Source organism: Vulpes lagopus, chromosome 3, assembly GCF_018345385.1.
Source record: "Vulpes lagopus strain Blue_001 chromosome 3, ASM1834538v1, whole genome shotgun sequence".
NCBI lineage: Eukaryota > Metazoa > Chordata > Mammalia > Carnivora > Canidae > Vulpes > Vulpes lagopus.
In genome coordinates, this window is record NC_054826.1 from 111241391 (window position 1) to 111260948 (window position 19558).

At 47.8% G+C, this 19558-nt stretch overlaps 1 protein-coding gene across 2 annotated transcripts in view; it reads left to right on the forward strand.

The window, feature by feature from the left end:
- Nucleotides 1–9107: 9107 nt before the first annotated feature.
- The window catches only part of GGA2 (golgi associated, gamma adaptin ear containing, ARF binding protein 2), a 33641-nt gene continuing 23190 nt past the window's right edge, over nt 9108–19558 (forward strand). Inside the window, exons 1-4 of one of the 2 annotated variants that reach the window (XM_041749693.1) lie at nt 9108–9228; nt 17413–17497; nt 18393–18468; nt 19402–19500. In XM_041749693.1, coding sequence (XP_041605627.1) covers nt 9123–9228; nt 17413–17497; nt 18393–18468; nt 19402–19500 — 366 coding nt within the window. In that variant the 5' untranslated portion in view covers nt 9108–9122. Of the gene's footprint in view, nt 9229–9317; nt 9687–17412; nt 17498–18392; nt 18469–19401; nt 19501–19558 lie in introns of those variants that run through there. The other variant, XM_041749692.1, reaches the window with a different exon arrangement.

A 19558-nucleotide genomic window follows, 5' to 3' on the forward strand; every position in this document is an offset into this window, starting at 1 on the left:
TTCCCAGGAGGAATCTGATTGGCCTCCCTTGGGTCAGCTGTCTACCTGTGGTCTGGTCAGCTGTAGCCAGTGGGACAGAATCATGCAATAAGACCGTAGCTGTAGGGGGGCCCCACTGTACTGAGTAGGAAGAGTGGTTCCTTCCCCTGAGTGTATTCTCTGTCAGTATCACTCAGTATCTTTTCTAGAAAATGATCACTTGTTCTGTAACCAAGTTTGGAATTTCATTCACATTGCCTTTATACTACTTTATTTCTTTCTCTTTTTTTTAAGATTTTTATTTATTTATTCATGAGAGACACACAGAGAGAGAGGCAGAGGCAGAGGGAGAAGCAGGCTCCATGCAGGGAGCCTGACTTGGGACTCAATCCAGGGTCTCCAGGATCATGCCCTGGGCTGAAGGCGGAGCTAAACCACTGAGCCACCTGGGCTGCCCTATTTTATTTCTACATAATACTTAATATATGAAATTATATAGTGTACTTATATACGTTTACTGCCTACCTTACTCTGAAAACATAAAATTAAGACAGGCAGGCAGTTTGTCTCATTCTTTGCCTGGCATATTGCCTGACACACAATAGGGAATCAAGTGAAGATCTAATGGAAAAAAATAAGGGCCCCATCAGTCAAACCAGTGTGTTCAGAAGTGGCAGTCATCTGCTAGTCTTAACTGCCAAATTCTGATAGTTTCCCAGCATTGCTTTGCAAGATTTGCAATTGTGGTTAGCAGGCTGGTCTATTGTGTATAATTTGCTTTGAATCTAGCTAGCTATGAGACATAGACCTCTTTTTTCAAGTTTTATTTTTAAGTAATCTACACCCAACGTGGGGCCTGAACCCACAACCCCAAGATCAAGAGTCACATCCTCTACAACCCCAAGATCAAGAGTCACATGCTCTACTGACTGAGCCAGTCACATGTCCCTTTATGAGATAGACTTTAGACAAAGACTGAAGTGAAAGGTAGGGACAAATGGAATAGTTCAATATAGAAGGATGTGCAGTGGGGACTCAAATTGGAAGTTATCTATTTATCAGTTAATATGTTTGTCTTATGACAAAATTCTTCTCTTCCCAGGAACCAAGAGCAATGAATAGTTAGAAAGTGAGGACCCCCTGGGTGATAGCAGAGTCCAGAGAGGGAGGATTTTAATCTGTTCAGGGGTACCAGAAGGCTTTACAGATAAAGTGACCTTTGAACTGGGTCCTAAGGATGAGTTTCCCGGGTCTGTGGGGTTTGGAAGAGTATTCCAAGTAGAATGAGGAAAGGAGAACTTCTCAAAGGTGGTCATGATTGGAACTAAGGGTAGGAGTTAAGGGGGTGTAGAAGTGGGCAGAGAAACTAGGCAGAGGGAAATTCCAAATGCTCCCCCTTTAGAGATTTTATTTGACAGTACAATAAGGGGTAACAGCAGGCAGAGGGAGAAGCAGACTCCCTGCTGAGCAGGGAGCCCCATGGGCTTAATCTCAGGACCCCGAAATCATGACCTGGGCCCCCCAGGCCCCCCACCCAGATGGCCCTCTTTGCCAGGTTAAGGGTATCAGGGTGCTGTCTGATGCAAATAACAAAAAAGCCCAGATTCAAACCAGCTTAAAATAAGATTTAGTATTTCATGTAACAGGAAGTTCAGGGGGCAAGGCAGGCTCTAGGGTTGGTTAATTAAGCGTTCAGTGATATCAGTAAAGACCCTGGGTCTTTACATCTGGCTGTATAGCCTTGGGTTGGTTTTCCCTGCTCACAAGTGGCTCGCCTAAAGTGCTTGGGCTTCTCTGCACTTCCTCCTTCGTGTGCTGTCAGAGACTGTGGCTTGCAGCACCTTTCTCCTTAAAAGCAAGGAAACTTTTCTGAGCACCATTGCCTACTTTACTTCCCTGTTCTTGAATTTCTGAGGAAGTGGGAGAAGCATCCTCATAGACCAGTCAGACCCAGAGCTGGGGGCAGGGCCAGCTCTTCCCTGAGCTGCATGGCTGACTGGGGAGTCTTGGGCACTTGAACAAACCTCAGGTTCAGCTAGTGAAGACATGAGTTAAGTCTTCAGGAGGTGGAAGGTGAGAAGCCACGGAAATATTTTAAGCAGGGAAGTGATGTGATCGGATTTGTGTGTAGATTATTTGAAAGCTCATCCTGGCAGCTGTGCTGCAGAGAGATTTGAGCAGAACCAGACCAGAAGCAGGGAGCCCTGGTAGGAAATAACTGGAAAATGAGGCATGAAGGGGGGCTGTTGTCCTGGGAAAGCCACGCTTTCTCCCCACATCCTGACCTTCGTCTGGCTCCCCAGCTGCACTGCACCCATTACAGCCCCTCACATGCCCTCCTGTCTGGTCTTCAACCACATAAGCCTTCCCGAGGCTGCTAGACACATCTCCTTCCTGCCTTTGCACTGCTGTCCTCTGTGACTGGAAGACTTGTCCATCCTCTTTTCTCTGGCTTTGCCAGGTCACTTCCTTCCTAGCCTTCAGATCCCAGCTCTCCTACCTCAAGGAAGCCTCAGCCTTCTTCACAAAAAGCTCTCCTATTGTCTTGAGTCATCAGCACCCTGTTCTTTTCCAAAGCACACAATTGGAATCGGTTGCATAACTACTTGTGTAAGTGAGGAGTTCCACAGTTCTGTATTGGTGTCAGTCAAGTCTAGGAGAACAGGGGCCTCCTCAGTCTTTACCATTGTACCCCTGGTGCTGAGAGTGCACTGCTTCACACAGTGGCTGCTCATCGACACTGCTGAGCAAAACAGATCCACCTCTGATTGGATCAGATGACCAGGGTGATCAGTCAAGTGCACTGATCCTGTCTCAGCCAAAGTCACTATGTTTAGGCAAGAACACTGTTTTGCAGCATTCAGGAACTTCACGTCATTTGTGGTAACTATTTTCATTAGTGAATCACAGGATATGAAATTTTTTAATTTTTTTTATTTTTTTTAATTTTTATTTTTTGGAAGCCAGGGGATGCCTGGCTCAGTGGTTTAGCGCCTGCCTTGGGCTCAGGGTGTGATCCTGGAGTCCCGGGATCAAGTCCCACATCGGGCTCCCTCATGGAGCCTGCTTCTCCTTCTGCCTGTGTCTCTGCCTCTCTCTCTCTCTCTCTCTCTCTCTCTCTCTCTCTCTCTGTGTCTCTTGTGAATGAATGGATGAAATATTAAAAAAAATTTTTTAAAAAGTAATTTGGAAGCCAGTACAATTTGTCTTGGCACTTGTGCTCATCATGATAGCCTGGGGAACTCCAACTTAATCCTTGGTAGCTGGGCCAAATGTTAGGTCATGGTCTTTCCCGCAGGCCAGAGCCCCCTCAGCCCTGCCCACTCCCCCAATCCTGGTAGCAGTAGGACAGCACAGCAGTCCGTTCACCTGGAGAACCCCTCTAAACCAAATCCATTCAATTCTGTCTTTTTCTCATTCATTTGACAAATACCCATTGTGTGTCAGGCCCTGTTAGGCCTGGGGATGTGAAGAGGAGTAATAAAGGTTCATTAATTATAGACACTCAGTCCCAATTATTTATATATTTATGTGTGTGTGTATTTACATTTATTTGTTAAGCTTTAAAAAAGAAACCCCACCTCAAAGAGATGAGAGTGTTATATGAGACCAACAATTACAGTAATAAGAATGTGGAGCTGAAGTTGGTAGGGAGGCAATGGAAGTGGTACAGGGATATGGAATTCCTGGGTGGGGCATTGGAGAAGGAGGGAAGTCAGTCAGGGAACACTTTCTTTTTTGTTTGTTTTTTTTAAAGATTTTATTTATTTATTCATAGAGAGGCAGAGACACAGGCAGAGGGAGAAGCAGGCTCCATGCAGAGAGCCTGACGTGGGACTCGATCCAGGGTCTCCAGGATCACTCCCTGGGCTGCAGGCCACGCTTGCTAAACCGCTGCGCCACCAGGGCTGCCCCGAACACTTTCTTTAGAAGAAGTTGAGGTTTGCCTTTTAATGTCCATTTCAGATAAACAGTAATTTTTTTTAGCACAAGTATGTCCCATGCAATATATGGGACATACTTGTGCTAAAAAATTATTTCTGGGCAGCCCCGGTGGCGCAGCATTTTCGCGCCACCTTCAGCCCAGGGTGTGATCCTGGAGACCCGGGATCGAGTCACACGTCGGGCTCCCTGCATGGAGCCTGCTACTCCCTCTGCCTGTGTCTCTGCCCCCCTCTCTCTCTCTCTCTCTCTCTGTCTCTCATGAATAAATAAAATCTTTTTAAAAAATAATTAAAAAATAAATTATTTATTTGTCTGAAATTCAGATTTAACTGGGCTTCCTCTGTTTTTATTGGCTGGGTCTGGCAGCCCAACGAGGAGGTAGTTTGACAGACAAGCAGAGGGAGGTAGGTCCAGGTTGAGGGAACAGGACATACAAAAGAAAGGACTCAAAGTACAATCAACTCCCATCTGGCGCTTAAAGTGAGGTAGGGAGAGCCAGAGGATTCTGGTTCCACCAGCAATTATTCTGCATCTATAAAGTGCCAGAAGTTCAATGGTGTATGAACCCAACCACTACCCTGAATTCCCAATCCACTTTTTTTTTTGTTTAAGATTTTATTTATTTATTCATGAGAGACACAGAGAGGCAGAGACATAGGCAGACAGAGAAGCAGGCTCCCCACAGGGAGCTCAATGGAGGACTCCATCCCAGGACCTGGGATCATAACTTGAGCCAAAGGCAGACAATCACTGAGCCACCCAGGCGTCCCCCAATCCACTTTTCTACCGCCCACTTTTTAACTTTCTGTAGCATTCCCTAGGCCAGCGACATCAGCATTGCCTGGAGACTAATTAGATTCTTGGGCTTCACACTAGACCTAGAATTAGAAACCATGTGGGTCGGGCCCTGCATTATGTGTTTTAACAAGCCCTCTAGGTAATTCTAACAAATGCTAGTTGGAAAACTACTGATCCACATGTCAAAATGTCAAATGAGTGTAGTTGCTTAAAATCGGTACCATAAGCCAGTTATAAGAAATATTTAGGGGCAGCCCAGGTGGCTCAGCGGTTTAAGCGCCTGCCTTCTGCCCAGGGTGTGATCCTGGAGTCCCAGGATTGAGTCCCACATCGGGCTCCCTGTGTGGAGTCTGCTCCTCCCTCTGCCTGTGTCTCTGCCTCTCTCTCTCTCTGTGTCTGTCATGAATAAATAAATAAAATCATTAAAAAAAAAAAAAAAGAAACATGTGGGGTCCACTTAACCATGGATTCTTTGAAAAAAAAAAAAAAAGAAAAATATTTAGGAAGTGATGGATGGTGGGTCCCTGGAAAATGGAGAGCTCCTGCCCCTCTACAGGGAACAGTCTCTAGTCATCTACAGATATTTGTTGCAGTGAGGAAATCCAGCTCTAGTGTTGCCAGGTATTTAGAATTTTCAAGAGATGAACACATGTTAAATATTTTATTTGACTCATTAGTGAAGACCCTAGGAGATGTTGCAACCAGTTCAAAGGAGAATCCACAGTACAGACACCTTTATAGATCTGGAATATTGAAATGAACATGCAAATGGAGACAAACTGGTTTTTCCACATGGAGGCGGTTGTATCTTCCCAGGACAATTCATTTGCATGCTTGTAGACCAGAATAATTTCTAATTGCTCTCAGTTATCTACAGTTTACAGAGATATAATTTCCAAAGAACCAAAAAAAAAAAAAACAAACCCCACAGAAGGTTGTGCTGTAGACAATGCAGTTTCTTTGAAAAACAAAAATTCGCCTATATGTATCGGTTATAGGTGGAAGCTGTCCCCTTCAAATTCTTATGTTAAAGCTCTTAAGTCCCAATGTGATGGCATTTGGAGGTAGGACTTTGGAGGTTAGATGTGGTCACAAGAGTGGCGCCCTCATGAAGAGATTAGTATCTTTATAGGGGGAAGAGACCATAGTGCATGCTCTCTCCCTCTCCCACCCACTCCTGCCACCCCTCCCCCCTCCTTCCACCTTGGGAGCACATAGCAAGATGACAACCCTCTGCAAACCAGCAAGTGGGGTCTTACCAGAGACCCAATCTGCAGTACCTTATCTTGGATTTCCCAGATTCCAGATCTGTGAGAAATGTCTAGGCAACCAAGTATTTTGTTACAGTGGCCCAAGTTTACCAACAGGTAACAACCATAAAAAATTTAGTGTAGAAGCTGGCACACAGTAAGCACTTGTCATTCAGAGCTTGTCATTCAGAGCCCTTTCGTGACCCTTTCCATGTAGAAGGCAGCTATGGGCAGCAATCTGTCAGATGGAGATGTGTGTAGCTAGATTTATTTTGAAACTGAGCTAGCACAATAGTGATACTTCACTTAGCTGGTATATTTATTTGGGGTAGGGATGTCATTAGGCCCAAAGGGTGCAAGGGCATCTGGATCCCAAACAGATCAGGTTTGGCCCCATACTACTGATAAAATCCAAAGACAGAAACAGTAGTGATGAAACAAGAGAGGGATTTAATTTAGTGAGACCAGCACAGGGAAGAGAGTGGTCTAACATCTGAAAGACTGTCTCCAGGGGTGCCTGGGTGGCTCAGTGGTTGAGCATCTGCTTTGGGCTCAGGGCGTGATCCCCAGGTCCTGGGATGGAGTCTTGCATCGGGCTCACCCCAGGGAGCCTGCTTCTTCTTCTGCCTATGTCTCTGCTTCTCTATGTCTCTCATGAATAAATAAATAAAATCTTTTTTTTTTTAAGATTTTATTTATTCATAGAGACGGAAAGAGAGAGGCAGAGGCACAGGGAGAAGCAGGCATCATACAGAGATTGAGTGGGACTCGATCCAGGGTCTCCAGGATCACACCCTGGGCTGCAGGCTGTGCCACCCGGGCTGCTCTAAAATCTTAAAAAAAAAAAAAAAAAAAAAAAAAAAAAAGACTGTCTCTGAAGTGCTGAAAATACTTTTCGGTTTATATAAGGAAAAGGTGGGACGAAAGTGTGGGTAGTGCAGGTGGGCACTGAAGGTCAGGTCATCAATATCTTAGGGTCAATCACAGTCAGGATCCTTGCTGGCTCCGGGCAATCCTTACTGCTTGAGGGGGTCATTTCGGTTTCTATCACAGGATGCTTTCTTCAAAGGGCCTTTTGCCACAGTTAAGAGATAAACTGGAAAGAATTTAATTAGAAAGTACAGGGATGCCTGCGTGGCTCAGCAGTTTAGCTCCTGCCTTTGGCCCAGGGCCTGTGATCCTGGAGTTCCAGGATTGAGTCCCATATTGGGCTCCCTGCACGGAGCCTGCTTCTGTTTCTGCCTCTCTCTCTGTGTGTCTCTTATGAGTAAGTAAAGAAAATCTTTTAAAAAAGAAAGAAATTAGAAAGTACAGACTGAGGCCAAGATGGAAGTGGTTGACATCCTTGTTCAGAGATGGGGCCTAAAGCCCTATTGCTACCTCTTACGGTTTGTAGGGTTCATTTGGCTACTCAGTAAGTATTTAGTGACACTAGTGTGCCAGGCACTGTTCTAGGTACTGGGGCTATACAAGTATACAAAGCAAAGTTTTTGCTTTTATAGTGGGCAGGCTTTTATAGTGAAACAGGCAATAGTGTATAGACAGTTTGTGCTTTGAAGAAAAATTATGCACTGTCTAGACAAGCCCGGCTTTCATTGTCTCACAGACCTCTTACAAGTGGTCTACTCATAGATGACTGATAGTAATGCAAATCATTCTGCCAGGGGGATGGACAGTCGTCACTGCTGATGGTAAAGCTAGGTTTGTGTCCATTTGTCCATGTGTTCCAACATTCCTTTATTCTGTATACATTTTCATTTTCTTTTTTTTTGTTAAGATGTTAAGTAATCTCTACTGTGGGGCTTGAACTTCCAACTCCAAGATTAATAGTTGCAGGCTCGGGATCCCTGGGTGGCGCAGCGGTTTGGCGCCTGCCTTTGGCCCAGGGCGGGATCCTGGAGACCCGGGATCGAATCCCACATCAGGCTCCCGGTGCATGGAGCCTGCTTCTCCCTCTGCCTCTCTCTCTCTCTCTCTCTGTGACTATCATAAATAAATTAAAAAAAAAATAAATAAAAAAATAAAAAAATAAATAAAATAAATAAATACTTTGATTAAAAAAAAAAAAAATAGTTGCAGGCTCTACCAACTGAGCCACTCAGGTGCCCCAACCTTTTTTCTCTTCCTTTTTTTTAAAAAAAATATTTTATTTATTCATGAGAGACACATAGAGAGAGGCAGAGACATAGGCAGAGGTAGAAGCAGGCTCCCTGTGGGGAGCCAGATATGGGACTCATCCAAGACCCTTGTGTCAGACAGTCAACCACTGAGCCACCCAGGCATCTCCCTTTTTTCTCTCCTGAATGGATTCTAACATCACCTCTGCTCTGTTCCCCTCATTTCATTAAAGAGTTAAAACATTTGATACGTCAGGGGATCCCCGGGTGGCTCAGCTGTTTAGGTCTTGCCTTTGGCCCAGGGCGCGATCCTGGAGTCCCAGGATCAAGTCCCGCGTCGGGCTCCCGGCACAGAGCCTGCTTATTCCTCTGCCTGTGTCACTGCCTCTCTCTCTCTATGTCTATCATAAATAAATAAATCTTAAAAAAAAAAAAAAACATTTAACACGTGTTCATTTCAACACGTATGAGAATCATGACTTTTTTGGGGAAAAAATTATCCTTTAGCAAAATAAGCAAAAATCTAGGTAGATCGATGGTGTATTGTGCAACAGAGAAAATAAGGCAGTATGGAGAAAAAGCGGGTGTGTCATTTCAGAGAAGTTGTGGGAGAAGACCCTCCTGGATAAAATGACCGCCACCCCCCCCAAACTACTCCTAGTTTATCTGAAATTCCAATTTAACTGGGCATCCCGCATTTCATCCCACAAGCCTACTCCTGAAGGACGCGAGCACGCAGGCCTCGCGAAGTTGGCTGGATGGGCTTTGACCAGTAGACCCGAGTAAACTCAGCGGCCGCAGGGGCAGCGCCCCCAGCCCCGGGCCCCCCGCTCCCGGCCCCGCCCCCGCCCCCGCCCCACCCCCGCGCAGGCCTGCGGGGCGGGGGCGGGGCCTGGTCGGTGGGCGGGGCCGCCGCAGACCCCGCCCCGTCACGTGCCCGCCCGCGCCTGCCGCGTCGGCAGCCCCGGAGCGCGCCGGACGGCGGCGGCTGGAGGGCAGGGGCGGCCGCGGCTGGAGCAGCGGGGCTGGGGCCATGGCGGCGGCGGCGACGGTGGCGGCGGGGGCCGGGGCCGCGGCGGGGGCCGAGGCGGCCGGCGGGCCCCCGGGGCCGGCGGCGGCGGCGCTGGAGCTGTGGCTCAGTGAGTAGCGGGCCCGCCCCTCGGCGGGGGGCCTGGCTTCCCGCGTCCCCGGGCCTCTCTTCCGACACGGCGGCGGCGGCGGCGGCGGCGGGCAGGTGGCCGCGGGCAGGGGCCCGGGCCGGGCGCGGGGACGGCCCCGGATCCCGCCTGGCGGGCGGCGGACTGCGCCCTGGCGCTCTGCTCGCCGCCACTGCCGTCCTCCGCCGCCAGCTCCGTTCACGTAGTGGCTCCCCACTGTGCAGCTTCTCTTTTGTGTCAAGCCCGGTGCTCGAGGCGTCTCAGCCGCTGTTCATCCCCATCACGACCCCAAGAGGCAGCTTCTATCACTAACGCCGCCTTGGAGATGAGGACATTGACACGGAAGGAGGCTCGTGCAAGCCGGGGAACCTCTTGCGAACCTCTTGCGATCCCTATCAGGCTGCTGTCGTTAATGTCAAAACAAGCCCTTCGTACCTTTTGTGCGTGTTTACTCTGGCCGGACTGACGCGTATGGTAAACTTCAGGACAGTCCCGTGGGCACGGTAACCGGCGAGGAATTGAAATTCAAGGAGGATGCAGGCTGTGCGCCTTGTGTTGGGCTCTGTTAGGTGCCGGGCATCCTGAGATGGGTAACACAGGGTCCTTGATCCCAAAGACCTTGTTTAGTGGGTCCAAGCCCACCGAAAGGGCACCTTTGTTACATAGCTAAGGCGAATTGTGGGGTGCGGGCAGCCTTGGCTTAACTTGTAGTGGTAGGAGTTGATGGGCTTACCTGGCGTTTGTCGCAGCGCACATAGCATTTGAGGGGACAGTGGAGGTGACAGTGTCTCAGGCACAGGAAACTGCATGTGTAAAAGCTGGGGACGGGTGTGGAGCGTTCTGGGAACCAGCAGTGGGTACCGCTGGAGTGTACAGCCTCAAGAACAAAGAGCCCGGAGAAGAGTCTGCAGGGCTAATTGGGGCCTGGAGGCTGCAGAAAGGAATTTATATTTTATCTCGTGGCCGGGTGGGGGTGGGGTTTTCAGCCGGAGCATCTGATCAGTACACCTATTGAAAGCATCACCTGCAGCGATGTGGAGCCAGATTGGTTAAGGCGATGAGGCCAGGCAGGGAGAGTAAATAAAAAGCTGTTTTAGTGGTGCTTAGGGGTTGAAGTGGGGGCGAAGGCATTGGGCCTGACAGTAGACATAATTAGCAGGCACAATCAGCACCGTTGTTTTTTTTTTAAGATTTTATTTATTCATTCATGAGAGACACAGAGAGAGGGGGGGGGGCAGAGACACAGGCAGAGGGAGAAGCAGGCTCCATACAGGGAGCCCGATGTGGGACTCGATCCTGGGTCTCCAGGGTCACGCCCAGGGCCAAAGGCAGGCGCTCAACCACTGAGCCACCCAGGCGTCCCTAATCAGCACCCTTGATGTATCTGAATGGAGACTAGGAGGAGTCTAGGATGGACCCCAGGTTTCTGACTCGGGTAACCGGTTGGTTAAAAATGTGTCACCTGTGGGGAGGGCTAGTTTAAGAAGAGATGGTTGAGTTGTAGAGTTTGAGGTGCAAGTGGCACAGCCAAAGAGAGACTCTCTAGGCAGAGAGGGCAAGAGCCGGAGATAAGTGTGAGAATCTTCAGCTCACTGGCAGAGAGCTTGCCCAGGCAGGCAGTGTTGTATGATAACAAGAGCAGAGGTTTGCAGATAGAGCTTGGAGAACCTCAGCATGTAGGAAGCAGGTGGGGAAAGCAGCCTGACCTGGAACGTGGAGCTGACATAGGCAGGAGAAAGCTGGGAGGATGGAGAGCCACTGATCTTCTCTCTTCAAAGGAACGGCATAGTTGGTGCAGAAAGATAGAGTAGGGGTGAGGCAGAAGAAGGGGGATCTTTGAATTTGGCAACTGAAAGGTTACTGATGAGGGGTACCTGGGTGGATCAGTTGGTTAGGCGGCTGCCTCTCTGGGTCCTGGGGGTCAGCTGCATTGGGCTCCCTGCTCAGTGGGGAATCTGCTTTTCCTCCCCCCTCTTCCCCCTGCCGGTGCACCAGCATTCTCCCTCTTTCTGTCTCAAATAAATGAATGAAATCTTTATGAAAAATAAAAGGTTACTATGAGATACATTTGAGTTAAGTAGTGGGCACTGAAGGCTGTTGATGAGGAGGTGGTGGACAGGCCTAGAGGAGTTGCCAGAAAGAGTCAAGTGGGCTGGATGAGAGGACAGCACGGAACCTGACTGCCCAAGAAGGGGGGGGGGTTCTTCAGCAATTTTAGGCTGTGATCCCAAAGGTGCTACATCTTCTGATTTTTCAGGTAGAGCTAGAAGCTAATATATATATTTTTAAGATTTTATTTATTTATTCATGAGAGACACACAGAGAGAGAGAGAGAGAGAGAGGCAGGCTCCATGCAGGGAGCCTGACATGGGACTTGATCCTGGGTCTCCAGGATCATACCCTGGGCTGAAGGCAGCGCTAAACTGCTGAGCCACCCAGGCTGCCCTAGAAACTATATTTTTATGTGGAATCTTGAGTTTTGAAGAATTGGCAACAACTGCTCTGAAATATAAAGTTTGTCTGGTGTAGTGAGCATGTTGCCTCTGGTCACTAGCCTTTTTTTTTTTTTTTTTGTAAATGGTGTTTTTGAAAGGAAGGAGAAGGGTAGCTAGAGGGAATTCAGGTGTAAAGGAGATCTCATAAGGAGAGGGGCACGTGTAAGCCCCTCCACGCTGTTCTTCCTTTGGGGAACTGCCCTTAAATTCCAAGTCCAATGCTGGAGCCCTTGGCAAAGAGCTTGCAGGTGCTGAGGGAGGTCAGAGCCAGAGCAGAAAGGGGTGACTTGGCTTCACAAAGAGGAAGAGCACCTTTTGTTTTTCCAAATGTTGGGGGAAGGAGATAAAGATGATTACACATGCAAATAAGGTTCAGCGTCACTGCCACCATTCCCTGCTGAGCCTGGGCTGAGGTAGAACTTGGGGCTTGAGGAAGGAGGTGGGGAAGTTTGGGAAATGCTGGTGAGGAAAACAGGGGAGCCCACTCGGATGCTCCAGGGCAGAGTCTCTCAACCTGGACACTCTTGACATATTGGGTCTGATAATTCTGTGCTGTTGGGGTCTGCCCATGCATTATAGGATGTTTAGTGGAATCCCTGGCTTCAACCCACTAGATGCCAATAGCATACGCCAGAATGCCCACAGAAAGCATAAAATGTCTCCAGATACTGCCAAATGTTCCCTCAGGGAGAAGGGCAGGAGTATCTTCTCCCTTCACACTTGAGATCTTCTGAGTTTAGAGAGGTTCTTGGAGTTTGTACTTCGGAGTGTTGACTGCCCACCAGAAATATTTCTTGTAGTCTTTATGGTTGTGTGATTCTTCACCCCTTGTAGGATCAGAGGAGGCGAATTGTGGTTTAAACTGGATTTGCCGGGCATCTGGGTGGCTCAGCAGTTGAGCATCTGCCTTTGGCTCAGGGCATGATCCTGGGGTCCTAGGGTCGAGTCCCACACCGGGCTCCTCACAGGAAGCCTGCTTCTCCCTCTGCCTATGTCTCTGCCTCTCTCTGTGTGTCTCTCATGAATAAATAAATAAAATCTTAAAAAACAAAAAACAACTGGATTTGCTAGGATGTGAGGCACAGTGGAGTGGGTACAATAGAGGGACAAGGAGGTAGAGGGGTTGAGGCTATGGGAAGCACAAGAGTGTAGTTGCAAGAATGCCCTGTGTATCTGGGCTAGATGGAGAAGGAAGTCATTTTATGTGGGGTCTGAGGACTGCCAAGCTCAGGTCACTAACAGACTATGTCTCAGCAAGTAGGGCAGCTGTGTCTTGAAGATGAAGAGAGTTGTAATCTGTCCTTGGGCTGCTTAATACAGGTGAAGCACTTGAATAGGGCCTGGCACATAGATATTATTAGATATATTGTGAGTGGCCCAAAACTCATATTGGCTTAGTAGGAGAAAAAAGGGAAAACTTTAGATGTAGAACTGGTGGAGGAGTAGTTTGTCAAAGGAGTATCAGGAAGCTGAAGTGATGAATCACTGGATTCTATTCCTGAAACAGTATTACGCTATATGTTAACGAACTAGAATTTAATAAGAATTAGAGGAGGGGGGAAGGAAGTTGTTACCAGAAGCTCATGCTTTAAAAATGCAAACAGCAGCTTCTGTGCATTCTGCAGCCTCCCAACCCCCAAACTTAATTGATTTTGGTGGTTCAATTCTCTATGACTGCATAGAGAGATGCCTCATTCTTGGTCTTGAAAACCTGCATCCCATTGTATGGGTATATTATAATCGTTTTAACCAGTTCCCTATTAAAGGGCCTTTGAGGTTGTTGCCAGTCCTGTGCTGTTAAAAGCAGTACTGGGTCCCTTTGGTCTCTGGGATTGTAGCCATAGCAGTGGTTCCAGGGGCTAGGTGCCATCTTACATTGCTTAGCGTGGGGTGCTCAGTAAATCCCTGTCTTCCTTCCACCTGGACCTGCTCCCAGGTGATATGTCCTGTCTTCCTTCCAGCCCCACTTTTGTGCCTCTCGGTGATCAAGTTGCAGTCTATTTATACTCTCCCAGCTTCCTGAGGGCTGAGCTCATTCTTTATCTTGGAGCCTAGCATAGGACATTCCTATGGTGGGTCTTGGGCTTCTGTCGTGTGCTTGATTGAATGACTGCTGGACTGTAGGGGTCAGTGGATACTTCCCGAAGGATTGAATTCTAAATGTTCCTTGAGGTGACTCCTTCCTCACAGCCTCAGGGTTCCTCTTATCAGCATAGGCTGCTCCTGGCACCAGAGTCAGGACTCTTGTGGTTAGTTGGCATCTGGTATGAGATGATTTGGCTTCAGATTTAGTCACTCTTAGATGAGCCATGTCACTCACTGCCGAAGGTCTCAGCTGTTTTCTTAATACCTCTCACTGTGTAGCAGGCTTGAAATGCATAGAAACACTGCTTTTATGAAGCAGATGTATGGCACTAGTGATACTTGTCCTGCCGAAGTGCCAGTTACAGAAACCACTTTAATGGCTGAGGTAGCCCTTGGTGGGGCTGTGGCAGTCCTGAGAAGCAGAGAAGGGGTTCTTTGAGTCTTTCCTTGGCCGTGCCCTGCTGGCCGCCAGCCACTCCTTGGAGCAGAGGAGTGTCCTGCAAATCTGGGTTGGTGCTGTAGCCTGATCCAGCTGCTGGGTTTCTGGGGGGTTCTCTCTGGAGCTGCACAAGGCTCCTGAAGCAACTTGGCAGGCTGGCATTATGTTGTGGGAGACCCAGTTATTTCTGTACTGGAATAGCCCTCTCCTGGAGTCAGAAATAGGTTCAGCCAATTGGCCAGGCCCTGCGTAGCAAAAGGTGAATCATTTGTTCATTCAGTAGATATTTGTGCCAATGACTATTCTGGGTGCTGGAGGATGTGAAGGTGAATGAGACAGGTTTTCCTGCTTTAGGGAGCTGATAACTCAGTGGTGAGAAAGTCAAGGAAACTAGTTCCCAAAGAGGACTTATCTCTGTCAAGGAACTGGGAGAAATGTTTGGGCCCTGGCTTGGGGCAGAACTAGGAATGAAGTTTTGTTGCTGTTGTTTTCCGGCTTGTGTGGCTGGGCAAGTCTCTGCCTATAAAATAGTGAGAGGGTAGTGGTCATCTCCCTTCTGAGGACTGGACAGAAGAGAGGCCTGGGAAGCCCTCAGCCTGGTGGCTGACACATAGTAACTTCTTTACAAAAAAAAAAAAAAAAAAAAAAAAAAGCATCTAATACCATTATTGCTATTATTTCAGGGTGGGATAGACTTTGAGGAAATCATCATGACACAGATACTCTCACACTTTATAGATCTTGCTGCTTGGCCTTGGTTAAGGGTCTGGAACATGACTTAACCTCATAGAAGTGTCTTCCTTTCTGTGGAAAAGCAGGTGCCTGTCTTACTCTTTTTACTTGGTGGCAGAGGAAGGGGTACAGGAGGAGGAAGGGTGGATCTTGCCTATCTCTGCTCTAGGTCCAGTCATGTGTTGAAGTCCGAATGCCCAGAGGCATCAAGCAGGACCTGGTAGTGAACTTAAAACTTCAGGAAGCCAAAATCAGAATTATTTTAGATGAGTCAGGCCTCCTTAATCAGGATCTCTGAGAGATTTCTGCTTTAAATAATTTATTTCATGAGTAATTATTATTACTGTTATTTTTTTTAAGATTTTATTTATTTACTCATGAGAGACAGAGAGAGAGAGAGAGGCAGAGACACAGGCAGAGGGAGAAGCAGGCTCCATGCAGGGAGCCTGACGTGGGACTTGATTCCGGGTCTCCAGGCTCACGCCCTGGGCTGAAGGTGGTGCTAAACCACTGAGCCCCCTGGGCTGCCCTGTGAGTAATTATTTTGTGCCTTTGAGGAAGGCATTGTACTAAGCTCTGCAGGAAATATATGGCTTTTTGCCTTCTAGAGTTTTATTCCCTTTAGGTGCAGTAAGTCACATACAGGTGTTTTTAAAGCAGAAGGCAGAGACTGCATTATAATAAACAATAAGGTTAGCTGTCCTTTTTGAATGACTTCAATATTTGCTGCTGTATCCGGCACTTCAGACACTCTCTTTTGAACCTCAGGACTGTCTTGTGAGGAAGGTACTGTTTTCCTTTATAGTAGAGGGAGGTGAGACCCTCAGGGCCCAAGGACATGTCACAAGTCAAGGATGGAGCTAGAGATCTCCATTGGAAGAGGGGCAGATAGAATGTGCGCCTTCTGAGAAGGAAGAGAGGCCTCTGTTTTGTGGCCCTGCGAGGCAGATCAAGGAAGTCTTTATGAAGAGGAGGCATTTGAATTGGGGCTCGAAGGATGGATAGGATTTTCAAGAGTGAGCACAGGGAAAGGGCTTTGAGGAGGAATTGGTGAGGGGATACTGGCAGTGACAGTCTGAAGAAGCCAAGTGTCTCCCTTGTCTTCTGTTTTCACTTAGAATGGAGTTGGCTTTTTGAATCTCACTGCTGAGCTGAGGAGACACATGACTTCCAGATGACAGAAGTGTGACTGCAGTCAGGAAAGGTTAAACTCTGCTTGACCTTGGAGTCCTCAGTCATCTGAAGGGTGGAGAAACGCAGGGGTGGGGCAGTGGGAGGAGGTTTTAGGAGAAGGTGGAAATTCAAATGGGCCTTGAAGAACCAGAGGATTTTGAGAAGAGAGGAGTAGACGTTCAGGCATAAGGAATGGTATCAGAAACGGGACCCTAGAATCAGCCTGTTGTAGAGCTTATATCAGGAGCCTTCAGGAAGGTTTTTCACTGGTGGGATGGTTAGGCCCCAGAAAGCTGGACAGCAAGGAGTGGGGGGTGGGGGTTAGGAATGGGTAAAAGAGGCCTCTCAGCAGTTCCCTTGTGAGAGAGCAGGGCCTGGTTTAATCTGGGCCAGGACATGGGGGATGGACACTCTTCTTTAGTGGCTGGACAGTAATTCTGGGCAGCAGCAGTGGGAGGAGAGAAGCTGCTGTCCTCCAGCACCAGGAAGAGGACAGATTGTCCCTCCCCTCAGTGGAGCATGGTCTTATGTTAGGCCTTCTCATAATCCCCCTATACCTGCAGGTATATCTGTGGCTCTGCCCCCTTCCTTTCAATGCTTAGTGTCCTCAGATTTCATCTGCGTATAATGTTTTAGAGCAGGGGACCGTAGCATGATTGGATCTGGGCTCCCCAGGAATGTGTAAGTTTATAGAAAGGAACAGCATTTTGAGGAGTGAATGCAAGGAGCTCCCTTTTGTCAGTGAGCACAAGCCACTGACACATGGAGAAGCTTCTTAATAGGGAGGTCAGAGAGGATTTCAGTAAGCTGAGGGTTAGACTTAGGGGTATTGTTTTTGAGGAGATGGTGAGATGACCAAGTGGAACCACCCAGAGCCTTGTGGTATATCCTAATCTTATCATCACAGAGCTAAGAAACTTAGCAGCAGCCTCCCAGAGGCTGGCCCTTGCTCATCCTCATTGCAGGGCCAATGATGGGGCATGAAGGAGGCGCACATAGGTCCACCCCTGCACTGGAAGGGGAGTCAAAAGCTTGCTTGTTCATTCAGTCAGCAGATCTTCAGTGAAGCCATATCATGTGCCTAATAGTGGCCAACAGCACAGCCGTAGTCCTGTCCCTTTCAGCTGTCTGCTTGCTGGGTCTGATGTGCTGTCACAGTCCTTGGCTGCTACTTTATTTGTTGGGGGTGGGGGGATGTGTGTGAATTTTTCTTTTTATACTTTATTTTTACTTCCTTGACAGATAAAGCCACAGACCCAGGCGTGTCAGAACAGGATTGGTCAGCTATCCAGAATTTCTGTGACCAGGTGAACACTGATCCCAATGGGTAAGGTGACCTTCACACACATACACAAGACTTGGGATATCTCAGACTGAGTAGACACTTCTATCTCTTGGGTCTTTTTTACCTAAGAGAAAGAGAATGAGGCTTTCTCCCCCCCCCCCCCCCCACCTTTATTCCCCTCTATGATCAAAAAACATTATTTTTCTGGAAATAGCAAATTCATTTTTTTTTTTTTTTTTTTGCTTTGTGTTCTTTAAACAGAATAGTCAGTTTGTAATTGGCAATCATTTGGGAAAAAATTGCAGTGTTTGAAGACACTAATGCTGAGGAGACCCCTGGATATTATGGATAGAATGTATCTAGGTTATGTAGCCATGCAAGAGAGATCAGTGATTTCTCTGCAAATTAAATATCATCTTTCTTAAGAAAAGTCAGGAGAAGGGTAAGATTTTGTTGGTTTCTGGTTTTTTGTTGTTGTTGTTGTTTTGTTTGTTTGTTTATTTGATTTGGTTTCTTTTGTCCATAGCATCTAGATAGGAACTGAAGACATTAGTCATTCACATGTTTATATGATGCTGCATATTCCACATCTGAACAAAAAGTTTGATCGCACTTTCTACTCCAGTGTTTACTGAGCATTTGTCCTCCGACAGACAGGGTCTACTGCTCATGACCTGGTTACACACAGGTCTGGCCCTGAGTGCTCTGCTTGGAGTTCTAGGGATGGGTTGGCTGCAGGGAGGAGGATGTCAGGTATTGTCACTGTGACAAGGGTGTGTTGGCCTTCAGGGACAGGTGTGTGGGCTGCGTGCCTGTCACTCCACCTCTGCTTTGGGACCTGCACTTCTGGAAGAGAGGCGGCTTGACAGTGTACTCAGCCATACTGGTTGGTTTCTTCCTTTCCACCCACAGCCTAGGTCTCTTTGTTTTCCTTTAGCCCAACCCACGCACCCTGGCTACTGGCCCACAAGATCCAGTCTCCACAAGAGAAAGAATCTCTTTATGCCTTAACGGTGAGTTTGGTTTGCACTTTCACTTAAGCTTTCCTGCCTTGAAGCTACAGAGTGCTGGACCTTAGACCTGTTTCAGTGTGGTGGAGAGCATCTGATAGGGAGTTCTGTGCTCAGGTTGCTCCATCCTAGGTCTCTTTCTAAAGAACAGCATTGAGGGACACCTGAGTGGCTCAGTGGTTGAGTGTGTGCCTTCAGCTCAGAGCGTGATCCCTGAGTTACAAGATCGAGTCCCACATTGGGCTCCCTGCATGGAGCCTGCTTCTCCTTCTATCTGTCTCTCTCTCTCTCTCTCTCTCTCTCTTTATCTCTATCTCTATATCTCTCATGAATAAATCAATACATCTTTAAAATAAAATAAAGAACAGCATTGAGCCTGCTTGGGGGCAAGGAGAAGAAGGTTTTCTTTCATCTTCCTGAGACCAGGGCTGGCAAGTTCAAGTGCCTCATGTACAGGGCCTGACTGGTCACATAAAGGACTGAGCTGCTGATTGAGGATAGAAACACTGGAGGATGCAAGCCCAGTGTAAACAGTGTAGACCAAAGAAGACATTGCAGGCCCCATATTGCCCCTGGAGGCCAGCAAGTTCGCCTCTGGCTTAACAGTCCTTTGTGTGTTACATATCAGATCTCTGCCTCTGAGGAGGATGTGATTCTTTAGCCAGTTTTTCTGCCCAGGACTTCTCCTTAAAAGGTGGGGTGGCCTCAGGGTACACCCCACTGAGCTTTTTTCTTGGTCAGAAACCTGGCAGTTACAGTAAGATTAGACAGGCAGCATTTTTTCTTAATCTGAAAATGTCCTCCTTCCTCAAACTTTAGTGTTTTTGTAGTCTTCAGGAAAACCCTAGCCATCGTTCTGGAAGATGCTCATCAGCTGTGAGATAAGCCCGAAGCCAATGGGTTTCCTTTTCCTGTGGGGGTCCTATGTCTGTGCAGGTGCTGGAGATGTGTATGAACCACTGCGGGGAGAAGTTCCACAGCGAGGTGGCCAAATTCCGCTTCCTGAATGAGCTGATCAAAGTGTTGTCCCCAAAGGTGAGCACCCTGGGCTTGGCTGTACTGTGCTTGCTCATTGTACTGTACCTACCCCCTG